The following is a 15,728-nucleotide window of genomic DNA, read 5'->3' as shown; positions in this document are numbered from 1 at the left end:
GCCTCTGGAGGAAATCTCGTACCCTTTCAGACTTCCTCCACTACAAATTCATGCTATCCTCCCTCCACTCCTCCCTATTCCGTGGAAAACAGGACTATTACACCCAATTGACCAATTCTCTCAGCTCCAACCCTCGTCGTCTCTTCACCACCCTTAACTCCCTCCTAAAAGTGCCCCCCGCTCCTACTCCCCCTTCTCTCTCTCCTCAATCACTGGCCGACTATTTCCGCGACAAAGTACAAAAGATCAACCTTGAGTTCATGACCAAGCCACCACCTCCTCTTCACCCTTTAACCCTCTCCCTCAACCAACCTACCCAAGTCTCTTTCTCCTCTTTTCCTGAGATAACCGAGGATGAAACTTCCCGCCTTCTTTCCTCCTCGAAATGCACCACCTGTTCCTCTGATCCCATCCCCACCAACCTACTCAACACCATCTCCCATACTGTCACCCCCACCATCTGTCGCATCCTCAACCTCTCTCTCTCCACTGCAACTGTCCCTGACACCTTCAAGCACGCCGTTGTCACACCTCTCCTCAAAAAACCTTCACTTGACCCTACCTGCCCCTCCAACTACCGCCCCATCTCTCTTTTACCCTTCCTTTCCAAAATACTTGAGCGCGCCATTCATAGCCACTGCCTTGATTTTCTCTCCTCTCATGCCATCCTCGATCCACTTCAATCCGGTTTTCGCCCTCTGCACTCGACTGAAACGGCACTCTCTAAAGTTTGCAATGACCTGCTCCTGGCCAAATCCAGAGGTCACTACTCCATCCTCATCCTCCTCGATCTTTCCGCCGCGTTTGACACTGTCAATCATGATTTACTTCTTGCCACGCTGTCCTCTTTTGGGTTCCAAGGCCCTGTCCTCTCCTGGTTCTCCTCTTATCTCTCCCACCACACCTTCAGGGTATACTCCCATGGATCTTCCTCCACTCCCATCCCACTATCTGTTGGAGTTCCCCAGGGATCTGTCCTTGGACCCCTTCTCTTCTCAATCTACACCTCTTCCCTGGGCTCGCTGATCTCGTCTCATGGTTTTCAGTATCATCTTTATGCTGATGACACCCAGCTATACCTCTCCACACCTGACATCACCGCGGAGACCCAGACCAAGGTATCGGCCTGTTTATCCGACATTGCGGCATGGATGTCCAACCGCCACCTGAAGCTGAACATGTCCAAGACCGAGCTCCTCGTCTTTCCTTCTAAACCCACTTCTCCTCTTCCTCCACTCTCTATCTCTGTTGATAACACCCTCCCCGTCCCATCTGCCTGCAACCTCGGAGTCATCTTCGACTCCTCCCTCTCCTTCTCTGCGCATATCCAACAGACTGCCAAGACCTGTCGCTTCTTCCTCTTCAACATCAGCAAAATTCACCCTTTCCTCTCTGAGCATACCACCAGAACTCTCGTCCACGCTCTCATTACCTCTCGCCTTGATTACTGCAACTTACTCCTCACCGGCCTCCCACTCGGCCATCTATCCCCCCTTCAATCCGTTCAGAACGCTGCTGCACGTCTTATATTCCGCCAAAACCGATATACTTATATCACCCCTCTCCTCAAATCACTTCACTGGCTTCCGATCAGATATCGCATACAATTCAAGCTCCTCCTCCTTACCTACAAATGCACTCAGTCTGCGGCTCCTCACTACCTCTCCACCCTCATCTTCCCCTATGTTCCCCCCGTAACCTCCGCTCACAGGACAAAGCCCTTCTCTCAGTACCCTTCTCCACCACTGCCAACTCCAGGCTCCGCTCATTCTGCCTTGCCTCACCCTATGCCTGGAACAATCTTCCTTTACCCATACGCCATGCCCCCTCCCTACCCATCTTCAAATCTCTGCTTAAAACTCACCTCTTCAATGCTGCCTTCGGCGCCTAACCGCTCGAGAAATATAAAATGCCCCAATCTATCCACCCTATCAAATTAACTGTTCACTCGTCCTCTAGATTGTTCACTTGTCTTTAGATTGTTCTCTTGTCTTTTAGATTGTAAGCTCTTTGAGCAGGGACTGTCCTACTATGTTTAAATTGTACAGCGCTGCGTAACCCTAGTAGCACTTTAGAAATGTTAGTTAGTTAGTTAGTTAGTAGTTAGTTAGTTGGAGATATATCAAACACATTTGTCCTATCTTGATTCACATAAGGTGAAATACTTTTGCCTGGGACCTTTCTGTGTATCTCAACTGATAAATATCCTGACTCCCAATACAGTTCTCATGTCCTCTCATAAGTGCAAGAGATTATTCAAACCTGCTCACCAAGTAAACCGGGCAAAAAAAAAAACATGGTGCTTCAGTGTCTCAGGACACTAGTCTCCTCATTCTATAACCTTTAGTGCATTTGTGAGCTAACATTATAGGATAATGCACATGAATGCTACATTTGTGTGCATAAGTTCCGGTTAGAAGCCAAGTGATATTCTGCAAATGCAAAGGGGGTGTATACATGTGGGCGGAGCATGGGCAAGACATGAGCAGGTCCCACACTTATGCAGATAATTTACAGAATGAACAGTGTGCGATAGCAACTAAAAAACAAACAGGATGCTAGGAATTATTAGGAAAGGGATGGTAAATAATACCAAGAATATTATAATGCTTCTGTATCGCTCTATGGTGTGACCTCACCTTGAGTATTGTATTCAGTTCTGGTCACCGTATCTCAAAAAAGATGTAGCAGAATTAGAAAAGGTTCAAAGAAGAGTGACCAAAATGGTAAAGGCAATGGAAATCCTCTCATATGAGGAAAGACTAAAGAGGTTAAGACTCTTCAGCTTCGAAAAGAAACGAATGAGGAGTGTGTGTGGGTGTGTGTGGGGGGAGGGGATACGATTGAGGTCCATAAATTCCTCAGTGGTGTAGAACAGGTAGAAGTGAATCAATTTTTCACTCTTTCACAAAGTACAAAGACCAGGGAGCACTCAATGAAATTAATATGGAAATACTTTTAAAACAAATAGAGGAAATATTTTTTTTCACTCAACGAATAGTTAAGCTCTTGAACTTGTTGCCGGAGGATGTGGTAATTGCAGTTAGCATATCTGAGTTTAAAAAAGGTTTGGACAAGTTCCTGGAGGAGAAGTCTATAGTCTGTTATTGAGATAGACGTGGGGAAGCAACTGCTTGCCCTGGGATTGGTAGCATGGAATGTTGCTATTATTTGGGTTTCTGATGATAAAAGGGATGGGACGACTTCCCAATGAGGAAAGGCTAAAGCGGCTAGGGCTCTTCAGCTTGGAGAAAAGACAGCTGAGGGGAGATATGATAGAGGTCTATAAAATAATCAGTGGAGTGGAAAGGGTAGACGTGAAGCATCTGTTTACTCTTTCCAAAAATACTAGGACTAGGGGGCATTCTATGAAGCTACAAAGTAGTAAATTTAAAACAAATCGGAGAAAATCTGTCTTCACTCAACGTGTAATTAAACTCTGGAATTCGTTGCCAGAGAATGTGGTAAAGGCGGTTAGTTTAGCAGGGTTTTAAAAAGGTTTGGACGACTTCCTAAAGGAAAAGTCCATAGACCATTATTAAAATGGACTTGTGGAAAATCAACTGCTTATTTCTGGGATAAGCAGTATAACATGTTTTGTACTTTTTTGGAATCTTGCCAGGTATTTGTGACCTGGATTGGCCACTGTTGGAAACAGGATGCTGGGCTTGATGGACCTTTGGTCTTTCCCAGTATGGCAATACTTATGTACCTGTGCCAGGTACTTGTGACCTGGATTAGCCACTGTTGGAAGCAGGATACTGGGCTAGATGGACCATTGGTCTGACCCAATATACTACTACTACTACTACTACATACAACTAATCATTTCTTTAGCACTACTAGACCTACACAACACTGTACACATTATATACAGATACCTTTTCTGTTTCTAGAGGGCTCACAATCTAAGTTTTTGTACCTGGAACACACTGTGAACACAAAATTTTAACTACAAGGGGTATATTCAAGAAAGTTCAACTAAGTTAGGCATCAAACATTGGAGCACTAAGGAGGGAATTCTATAATGTTGAAGAACATGTGCGTACGAGTGCTAGGTATTCCCCATCCCACCCATGGCCCTCCCCAGTCCACATCCACTTGCACTTGCGTGCTATGTGCTTATAGAATACCGACTAGGGTCAGTTGTATGCACGACTGCTAATTGGTGCCAATTAACACTACTTAGTGTCAAATACTCTACGATTCCCCAATGTGTCTGTAACACATTGAACCTTATTCGACCACAACATCACTTTGTATTTGTTTCTCTACCGGAGTTGGCGAACGCCTTCACGGTACTATGTAAGCCACATTGAGCCTGCAAATAGGTGGGAAAATGTGGGATACAAATGTAACAAATAAATAAAAATAAAAATTTTCGGCTCTTTTTTATATTAAGCTATGCACGCGACCTTATTCTATAACTTACATATGCTAAGTGTAAAGTTGGGCGCACAGGTTTATAAAAATTTGGTAGAAACAAACAGGAGACAGTCTACTGCAGAAGCAGAACAGACAACCAAACAGCAGCAGCGAACCAAGGAAGGACAAACACAGCAAGAGTTTATCCAAAGGTCAACCTTAGTGGAAATAGAACCCAACTTGGCCAAGTTTCGGAAAAACCTTCATCAGGGGTCACATGGGTTTCCACAATACATTCACAGATTCAAAGCGTATACTGCAATACCTGTGTTTAAAAAAACAAAATGAGGTCCAATATCAAAAGTTAAAGAATGCAGCCAACAGTATCTGCATAGAAAGATCTCTGGTTCAATTGATGGTTACTGACTTTTGGAATTGTACCAGAGCTTTTTCCATGCAGATGCTGTTGGCTGCATTCTTTTACTTTTGGCATTGGACCTCATTTTTCTTTTAAACACAGGTAGTGCAGTCTATGCATTGAGGGGCCCTTTTACTAAGGAACGTCTAATGTGCATCAATTTGGAACTACTGGGCAGTAATTCTATTTTTTACAAGTGTCCAATACGCATGTCCAAAAAATATATTTTTATTTTCAACCGCGTGATGCTAACCGGGCGGTAATCGGCAGTGTATGCATGCTGACGATTACCGCCCAGTTAACATGTGAGATCTTACGCTAAGTCAATGGGTGGTGGTAAGGTCTAAGGCCCAAAATGGAAGCATGCCAATTTAAATTTTGCCGCATGTCCATTTTCGGCCAAAAAAAGGGGCCTTTTTTGCAGGTGCGCTGGAAAATGGACCTATGCGCGTCCAATACATGTGCCTACAACAACTCAGGCCATTTTTCAGCACACCTTAGTAAAAGGACCCCACAATCTGTGAATGTATTATGGAAACCTATCCAGCTTATTTTCGAAGGAGAAGGGCGCCCATCTTCTGACACAAATCGGGAGATGGGCACCCTTAAATCGGCATAATCGAAAGCCAATTTTGGCCGTCCTCAACTGCTTTCCGTCGCAGGGATGGCCAAAGTTCAAGGGGGCATGTCGGCAGTGTACCGAAGGCGGGATAGGGGCATGGTTAACAGATGGGCGCCCTCGGCCGATAATGGAAAAAAGAAGGGCGTCCCTGACGAGCATTTGGCCAACTTTACTTGGTCCCTTTTTGTTCACGACCAAGCCTTGAAAAGGTGCCATTTTCATTTCGATAATACGGTCGGGGACGCCTCTTTACGGGGCTGTCCTTAGAGATGGGCGCCCTTATAGATGGGTGCCCCCGTTCGATAATGCCCCTCCACGTCCCCTGACGAAGGTTTTTCCGAAACTTGGCCAGGTTGGGTCCTATTTCCATTAAGGTTGACCTTTGGATAAACTCTTGCTGTGTTTGTCCTTCCTTCGATCAGTGCTGCTGTTTGGTTGTCTGTTCTTATAAAATTTTGGTGCAAGTATTGTATGATAATGGATGTTTTATTGCATGTGTTAATGTTGAACTTAATGGCATAAAACCTTTAGAAGACAATTTTCAGAAAGCATTTTACTCACATCAGTTGCTTGTCTGAAAATTACCCACCAGATCAGTAGGGAAGAGTACGTACCATATTCCCACAGTGTTTGAACTTGTACCTGCATTGAGTTGGATATTTTCCCAAGTCTGGGTTAGGTCAGGAAAGAAAGCCACCTGCAAATATCTGTGGGCAATTTTCAAAACAGAAGGGTGCAGACTTTGAAAATGACACTTTTAATGAGTGCAATAATAGATATTGAGTACAATTAGTAAAGAGGCCTCTATTTCGGTAAAAGATCTCGGCATGGCCATTTAAGAAGCTTGCAACAGTGATGCTATGCATCCCCAGCAGTGCACTTAGGTTAACTTGTGGATATGAGAAACAGCCACAAGATGGTGCTAACGGATTATTTCCTAACAGTATTTCACATTATAAATTAAATAACATGAAAGTATACTTTGTGTGGGCATATTACTAGCAGTCGTGAGTATTGAGGAACTTTTCCTACTGTGTGACAATTGTATAAACCCATCAATGTTGCTTCTTTTAAAGGTTTAGTTTTAAAACTACCAATCTGGGGAGCGCCTTCTGATGAGAATTGCTTTGAAGATGCTGTGTACTGGGAGGTAAGTTGACCTCAAGACTTAAGTCAGTATAGGTAGAGATCTAAATGGACCCTTTAACTCCAACACCAAAATAACACTGACCAGCATGAATGAAATAATATTTATTGTTAGTCATTTGTTCGTTGTCTTTGGCGCTACTGTGGAAAAGCAAGTCATAAACTGAAACCCATAGGGGGTCCTTTTACTAAGGTGCGCCGAAAAATAACCTGTGCTGGCATAGGCACATGCTTTCGACGCGCGCAGATCCATTTTTCAGCACGCCTGTAAAAAAAAAGGCCATTTTTTTGGGGGGGGGGGGGGGGGGTTGTAAATGGACTTACGGCAAAATGAAAATTGGCCTGCATCCATTTTGGACCTGAGACCTTACTGCCGCCCGTTCACTTAACAGTATGATCTCACACATTAACCGGGTGATAATCATCAGCGTGCGTACAATGCCGATTACTGCCTGGTTAGCGCCATGTGCCGTAAAATAAAATATATTTTTCAGTGCGTGTAAAAAATGAAATTACCACCCAGGCCACGTAGTAGCTGTGCAGTAATTGATGTGCGTTGGGCATGCGTGGTTGCCTACGCAGCTTAGTAAAAAGGGTCCCTAAGTCAATCAGATAATAAAATGAAGATCGTGGGGGGGGGGGGGGGGGGGTATTTTGTTGCATTGTCAGGTGAAATACTCCTCTTGAAAACTAGCCCATCTACTGGCTCACTGCAAATGTATTCCATAGCAATATGTATACTTTTAACCATGCTCAGAAGGGCGGGGCCAGGGAGGGGCTGGAGCAAGGAAGGTGGCGTTTATGTGAGGCTTTCATTTTACATACGGGGCTGATATTCAGACCATGGGAGGTAGCCATGCTGCCTCCCTTGGTCAGCGCTGAGCTCGGATATTCAATGCCCAGTCATTTCCAGTGACCGGTACTGAATATCCGGTTTATTTTTGGCTAATTCCAACTTAACCAGCCAAGCCGATATTCAGTGCTGGCCGGTTAATTCGGAAGCAGCCAAATATAGGCCTGTTATATCACGCAATATAATTAACTGTCTGCTAGGCGCTAGCCGGCGATATTCAGCAGGAGACAGCTGGGACTAAGGGCCCCTTTTACTAAACTGTGGTAAAAGGGATTGTGCGCTAGCAGCAGGGTGAGTTTTGCTGCCTGCGGAATCCCCTTTTAGCGCAGCAGGTAAAAAATGTGGAAAAAGAAATGGCTGTGCAGTAAGTTCGAACTTGTTGTGCAGCCATTTTGGGAGCAGCACGTGGCAGTTATCGCTGGGTTAGTGTGGGAGACCTTACCACCACCTCAATGGGTAGCGGTAAGGTCTCCCACACTAAGCCAGCGATAACTGGGCAGTGTGTGGCACTGCCTGATTACCGATGAGTTACCCCCTTCAGGAATATTTTTTTTTAAATATTTCCACTAGCACCAGAAATGCTGCGCACTGGGGGTGGAGCAGCTGCTGGCAACCGCATTGGGCCGGAGGTAGTTCTGGGTTGCCAGGTGGCAATCCTTAAGTAAAAGGGCCCTTAAGTACCATTTAACTGGCCAGATGTCAATCCTGGCCGATTAAATGGTTTTGAATATCAGGGGTTTGAGTTGCTGTACTAGGTCAGACCAAGTGTCCATCTAGCTCAGTATCCTGTTTCCAATAGTGGCAAGCCCAGGTCACAAGTTCCTAGGAGTGCATAGAGTTTACCATAATACTCTGCAGGTGCAAATTATGTGAATATAAAAGTCCCAGTTTCCCCAGCAGCCCTCCCAGTTTTCAAAGGGAAATCCCATAGGGCTTGTTGGTACAAGATTCCCACTGACCTGCAGCCACCGAAAGGACACGAAAACTTGTCTCCAGGAAGACTGCTTCCTTTTTCGGTCTGTGTGTAGCATGATTACTTTGTGCTGGCATGATGAGAACTATGAAAATTGATTAGAGACTGAACAAATGAATGTAGGAACCCACTCATTGCCACTATTCAGCCTGCTTTCGATTCCATCCTGCTTGTGGGCAGAATTTAAGATTACCCTTCCTACACACCTTATGCTTAAGAGAATTTTTGATTGTAAACGCTATGTAAATGTACAAATGTGATGCAAGATATGTAGACTAATTTTATCTAAGAGGGCTAGTTACTAAGCTGCAGTAAAATATCACATTTTACTGCAGCTTAATTTATCACAGGAGTCACTAATCTGCAGTAACTCAGTACCACAGTTTAGTGACTTCTGTGGTAAATGAATATTGCCACTCTTTCCAAAAATACAAGGACTAGGGGACAAGCAATGAAGCTATTAAATTTAGAACAAATTGGAGAAAATATTAATTACATGCTGAGTGAAGAAAACTCTGGAATTTGTTGCCAGAGAATGTGGTAAAAGCAGTTAGCTTAGCAGGGTTTAAAAAAGGTGTGGCTAATTTCCTAAAAGAGAAGTCCATAAGCCATTATTAAGATGGAGTTGGGAGAATCCACAGCTTACTTCTAGGACAAGCAGCATAGAATCTGTTTTGCTCTTTTAGTATGTTGCCAGGTAATTGAGTCAAATAAAACAAACATTCCACATGAAACAGATAGCAGCGTGGAATCATTATGGATAGAAATTCCATGTGTTAAGAAAAGGAATATTCTTGTAGGACTGTTCTACCGTCCACCGGGACAGATCAAACAGACAGATGAAGAAATGTTTACGGAGATTAGGAAAGCTGGCAAATTGGGCAACACTATAATGGTGATTTCAATTATCCCAATATTGACTGGATAAATGTTTCATCAGTGAATACCATGGAAATACAATTTTTTAGATGTAATAAACAACTTCGTCTTGCAGCAACTGGTCCAGAAACCGACGAGAGGGGCAGCCATTTTGGATCTTGTCCTTGGTGGTGTGCAGGGCATAGTGCAAGAGGTTGCGGTGTTTGGTCCCCTGGGAAACAGTGATCATAACATGACCAAATTTGAGCTACTATCTGGGATGAATCCACAAAGGAAATCTACTATAGCTGCATTAAATTTTCAAAAGGGTGACTATAATAAAATGAGGAAAATGGTTAATAAGAAGCTAAAAGGATCAGCTGCTAAGGTTAGGACACTAAATCAGGCATACCATCTTGGAAGCCCAGGCCAGATGCATTCATGTATCTTCTAAGGTTGAAAGAAGAGAAAATGACAGCCAGCATGGTTAAAAGGTGAAGTAAAAGAGGCTATTACAGCCAAAAGATTGTCCTTCAAAGAATGGAAAAAGGACTCGAAGAAAATAAGAAGCGACATAAGCACTGGCAAGTCAGGTGCAAAAGAAGGATAAAAAAGAATATGAAGAGAAACTTGTCACAGAGGCTAAAACTCACAGTAATAGCTTTTTCAGGTACATCAGAAACAGAAAGCCTGCGAAGGAAAATGTAGGACCGTCAGATCATGAAAGAGCAAAAGGGGCACTCAGGGAGAACAAGGCCACAGTGAAGAAACTGAATTAATTCTTTGCTTCAGTCTTTACAGAAGAAGATGTAAGAGATCTGCTTGTACCGGAAATGGTTTTCAAGAGTGATGATGTGGAGGAACTGAAAGAAATCTCAGTGAACCTGGAAGATGCACTGAGCCAAATTGACAAAGAGTAGTAAATCACCTGGACAAGATGGCATAAATCCAAGGGTACTCAAAGAACTCAAGCATGAAAATTGCTGATCTGCTGTTAATAATATGTAACCTGTCTTTAAAATCGTTCGTAGGACCTGAAGATTGGAGGGTGGCCAACGTGACGCTGATTTTTAAAAAGAATTCCAGGGGTGATCCAGGAAATTACAGACTAGTAAGCCTGACGTCGGTGCTGGGCAAAATAGTGGAAACTATAATAAAGAACAAAATTACATAACACATAGACAAACATGGCATAATGGGACAGAGTCAGCATGGGTTCAGCCAAGGGAAGTCTTACCTCATCCATTTGCTTCATTTCTTTGAAGGTGTGAATAAACATGTGGATAAAGGTGAGCTAGCTGATGTAGTGTATCTAGATTTTCAGAAAGATTTTGATAAAATTCCTCATTAGAGACTCCTGAGAAAATTAAAGAGTCATGGGATAGGAGGCAAAGTTCTGGTGTGGATTAGGAATTGGTTATTGGACAGAAAACAGAGGGTAGGGATAAATGGTTATTTCTCTCAATGGAGGAGGGTGAACAGTGGAGTGCTGCAGGAATCTGTACTGAGACCAGTGCTATTTAAAATATTTATAAATATGTGGAAATTGGAAAGACGAGTGAGGTGATAAATTTGCAGATGACACAAAACTATTCATGGTTGTTAAAACATGTGCGAACTGTAAAATATTTCAGGAAGACCTTAGGAAATTGGAAGACTGGGGATCCAAATAGCAGATGAAATGTAATGTAGACAAATGCAAGATGATGCACATTGGAAAGAATAATTCTAATCATAATTACTTGATTCTAGGGTCCACCTTGGGGGTCAGTAACCATGAAAAAGATCGAAGTGTTGTTGTAGATAATATGCTAAAATCTTCTGCTCAGTGTGCGGTGGCAGCCAAACAAGCAAACAGGATGCTAGGAATTATTAGGAAAGGAATGGTGAATAAGACCAAAAATACTGTAATGCCTCTATCGCTCCATGGTGCAACTGTACTTGAGTATTTCATTCAGTTCTGATCATCGTATCTCAAAAAAGATATAGTGGAATTAGAAAAGGTTCAAAGAAGAGTGACCAAAATGATAAAGGGGATGAAACTCCTCTCGTATGAGGAAAGGCTAAAGAGTTTAGGGCTCTTCAGCTTGGAAAAGAGACAGATGAGGGGAGATATGATTAAGGTCTACAAAATCCTGAGTGGTGTAGAACAAGTAGAAGTAAATCAATTTTTTACTTGTTCCAAAAGTACAAAGACTAGGGGACACTCGAGGAAGTTACATGGAAATACTTTTAAAACAAATAGGAGGAAATTTTCTTTAACTCAACGAATAGTTAAGCTCTGGAACTCTTTGCCAGAGGATGTGGTAACAGAGGTTAGTGTATCTGGGTTTAAAAAAAGGTTTTTACAAATTCCTGGAGGAAAAGTCCATAGTCTGCTATTGAGACAGACATGGGGAAGAAACTGCTTGCCCTGGGATTTGTAGCATGAAATGTTGCTACTCTTTGGGATTCTGCATGGAATCTTTTTACTCTTTAGGATTCCAGAATCTTGCTGTTCTTTGGGGTTCCAGAATCTTGCTGTTCTTTGGGGTTCTACATAGAATGTTGCTACTCTTTGAGATTCTGCATGGAATGTTGTTACTCTTTAGGATTCCAGAATCTTATTCTTTGGGGTTCTACATGGAATGTCTCTACTCTTTGAGATTTTGCATGGAATCTTGTTACTCTTTAGGATTTATTTATTGCATTTGTACCCCACATTTTCCCACCTATTTGCAGGCTCAATGTGGCTTACATAGTACCGTCAAAGGCGTTTGCCCAGTCGGTGAATAACAAATACAAAGTTGTATAGTGATCGTATGAGGTATAAGTGGAGGGTTGGAATGGATGAAGATTGCGTGCTGTCCTGTTCGATCATAGTCATGCTGTTCATGAATCTTGCTATTCTTTGGGGTTCTACATGGAATGTTGCCACGATTTGGGTTTCTGCCAGGTACTTGTGACCTGGCTTGGCCACTGTTGTAAACACGATACTGGGCTAGATGGACCATTTGTCTTGCCCAGTATGGCTACTCTTATGTTCTTATGTTATATTCTTATGTGACCTGGATTGGCGACTGTTGGAAACAAGGCGCTGGGCTTGATAGAGTTTCTCTCGTGATGGAGTTTGTCTTGTGAACATATTGTTAAATTCAATAAAATAAAACTTCAAACAATTTAAAATGTCAATTAATGAAAACATTAAAAGGGCCACATACTTATTAGGGTCCCAAAGGGCACACACACCTAATAGCAGATTTGTTGAAACTTAGGGGCCCCTTTACTAAAGGTTGCCAAGTGGAGGAATGGCCTAGTGGTTAGGGTGGTGGACTTTGGTCCTGAGGAACTGAGTTCGATTCCCACTTCAGGCACAGGCAGCTCCTTGTGACTCTGGGCAAGTCACTTAACCCTCCATTGCCCCATGTAAACTGCATTGAGCCTGCCATGAGTGGGAAAGCGCGGGGTACAAATGTAACAACAACAACAAAACTACCACCAGCCCAATGCGGATGCCAGTGGTAGTTCTACCCCAGCACATGCCATTTCCGGTGCTAGCAGAAATAATCAAAAAAATATTGCCTCAAGGGGTTACCTGGTGGTGATCGCTGCCTGGTTAGTGTGGGAGCCCTTACTGCCATCTTAATGGTGGTAAAAGGGGCCTGGGTGAATGGCAAAAACAGCTGCTGCTTCTAGCACAAGGCCCCTTTTTTCAGCAGCCTGGTAAACAGGCCCCCCGAAAGCAGCAAAGAAAACAGCTCAGCCTAAGAAGTAAAAAAGGACATCAATGTAAGAAATCAAATAAGAGAGCCATGTCAAAAGACAAATGTGGAAGTGCGAAATACTCACAGCTGGCAGCAGGATTCTCACAGAAAAAGAATCTCCTCCTCTCTCAATAGAATACAGAGTGTAGCTGTTCCAAGAGGCTGAATTTAACTTCCGGGTACAGGTCACAGTTCACTCGTGTACTCTCTCTGTCTAAAAAAAAAAAAAAAGCCTCTAAAAGAAGGGTAAAAACACTCCAGAACCTAAAAAAAAAAACAGCTGGACAAGCTTAAAAATGTAAAATAAGCTTAAAAACCAAAGGAATCATCAAAAATTGAGCATGCATGCTTTCTTAATTTTTTATATTGTTATATATTTTTTGATATTTCTGGTAGAACCCTTTTGACAAGTCTCTTCCAGTTAGGGTATCCTATTTAGTGTTGGAGATAGAGGGTTTTTTTTTTTTTTAGAATTGGTCATTTTTCTCCCATGTTGGGAGTTTTTTCGACTGGTTCTTTTTTTTTTCCTGTTCTCGGAAACCAATGATAGTAACTGGACTCCTTGCTTGATAGTAAGTTGCAATGCCTTGTGGCATTCTCCTATGAGGAGATTTGAGGTTTCAATTGTTTATTATTTAATTGTTTAGGTAACCCGTGGATGACATTTTTGCTATTTACTTAACAAATTCTAGACCCTGTTTACTAAGGTGCGCTAGAGTTTTTAACATGTGCTAAAAATTAGCACGCGCTAACCGTGTTGACACCCATAGGAATATTATACGCATCTACATAGTCAGATCATGCTAATGCTTAGCACATGCTAAAAACGCCAACACTCCTCTAGCACCACTTATAAAAAGTGCCCTTTATTTTGCGTATAACATGTGCTATTGTCAGAGCTGCCAAGGGGTCCCGATTTTTGAGAGGGAGATATTAGTACATGCCCAGCCACGCCCACTCTGGTTTAACTCCACCCACTCTGGCTTGGCTCCACCCATTCTACCTTATGTCATCTTGAATTTCTTTTGATGTAGGCATAGAAAAAAAAAGATTTTAAATGCTCCCAGGTTTCAACCCAATTCACGTTTAATATGGGATATAAATTTATTATTTATTTGTTACATTTGTACCCCACATTTCCCCACCTATTTGCAGGCTCAATGTGGCTCACATAATATCGTAAAGGCGTTCACCAGTCGGTAGATAACAAATATAGGCTGTATAGTGGTAGAATGAGGTAGGTGTGTGTCAGACACCTTGAAGGTCGAAAGGGGATGAAGATTGCATATTGTCCATTACGATCATTGGTTGTGCTGTGTTGCTGAGTGTTGGGAGTTAAGTTGGATCGGTGGGGTAAGCCTTTTTGAAGAGATTGGTTTTCAGTGATTTTCTGAAGTTTAGATGGTCGTGGATTGTTTTTACAGTTTTTGGGAGTCCATTCCATAATTATGCACTTACGTAGGAGAAACTGAATGCGTGAGTTGTTTTGTATTTAAGTTCTTTACAATTTGGGTAATGTAAGTTTAGGTATGAACGTGATGATCCGCTTCTATTTCTGGTTGGTAGATCTATGAGGTCTATCATGTATCCTGGGACTACGCCGTAGATAATTTTGTGGACAAAGGTGCAGATTTTGAAGATGATACGTTCTTTGATTGGGAGCCAGTGCAGTTTTTCTCGGAGGGGTTTAGCATTTTCAAAGTGTGATTTACCAAATATCAGCCTGGCAGCTGTGTTTTGCGCGGTCTGGAGTTATATAAATAAGTAAATAAATATAAAGTTATGTAAATAAGTAAATAAATAAATAAAAAACTCTGAATGTTGAACACCTGATTCTCATAACATGATGTCTGTTTTAGAGGCCCTTTACCTTGAGAAAAAAAATCTCTGCACAAATATTACAGTGCTAGGGTGTCCCTATAACCAGCTCCTCCAAATGATACATTGATTACACTTTCTAACAAATTACTACTCTACCTGTGAAAAGTTATTCCCTTATTATACTTCCTCTGTGTACATCTGCATACTGCACAAGCCAGCAATGTTTGAAAATATAAGTGAGATAAATAAAAGAAAATGACATATAAGAATGACAACGTGGATGCAGCAGCTCAGAGGTTACCGTTTGCTTACTTTGCTGAAGGAGAAACGCAGACTAACCATTGGCTTCAACTCTTTATCCTGACGGTCTCCCTCCACAATGCAGCCTCTGCTCTGAGCAGCAACCGCAACAAAAAAAAAATCAAACGTGGGGCCGCACAGCCTTCAGGCATTCGCTGTTGTTTCTGCTGGCTCTCTGCCTCCGCTGACGTCAACTTCGAGTTCCGGGGCAGAGGACCGGCAGAACTGACAGCGCAACCCTGAAGGCAGTGCTGCGACTCCGCCTTTGCTTTTTTTGTTGTTTTTACGCCGCTGCTGCATTGGGAGAAGCAGCAGCAGCGGCGGCGGTAAGAAAAACTGATTCCATCTCAGTGGGAGGCTTTGGCGGGAGGGCGGGCGATGGCCTGTCAAAGCGGGAATCTCTCACTGAATGCAGGAGACTTGGCAGGTCTGTAATATTGCCATTAGTGTGTGCCGTTAGAACTACAAACAGAGAATGAATCCACCACAACCCAGGTTATAAATCTAAACCAATGTGGATCTAATACACACCATGAACACGTCACTTCTACTTTATAAAAGAGAGGAAAAAGGCCTCGGAAGTCTGTGGTTCGCAATAAACATACAGCACCCTGCATAAAAGCTTCAAT

The 15,728-nt window shown here is 42.7% G+C and overlaps 1 protein-coding gene across 1 annotated transcript in view; it reads left to right on the top strand.

The window, feature by feature from the left end:
• RHCG (Rh family C glycoprotein) overlaps window positions 1-15,728 on the top strand; it is a 110,272-nt gene that overhangs the window by 83,782 nt on the left and 10,762 nt on the right. Inside the window, exon 9 of the mRNA XM_030189693.1 lies at window positions 6,482-6,555. Within this exon, the coding sequence (XP_030045553.1) occupies window positions 6,482-6,555 (74 nt within the window). The remainder of the gene's footprint in view (window positions 1-6,481; window positions 6,556-15,728) is intronic.

This window comes from Microcaecilia unicolor, chromosome 1 (genome assembly GCF_901765095.1).
Source record: "Microcaecilia unicolor chromosome 1, aMicUni1.1, whole genome shotgun sequence".
NCBI classification, from domain to species: Eukaryota; Metazoa; Chordata; class Amphibia; order Gymnophiona; family Siphonopidae; genus Microcaecilia; species Microcaecilia unicolor.
Note: the sequence above shows the minus strand (reverse complement) of the source record. Positions and strands in the feature narration are given on the sequence as shown.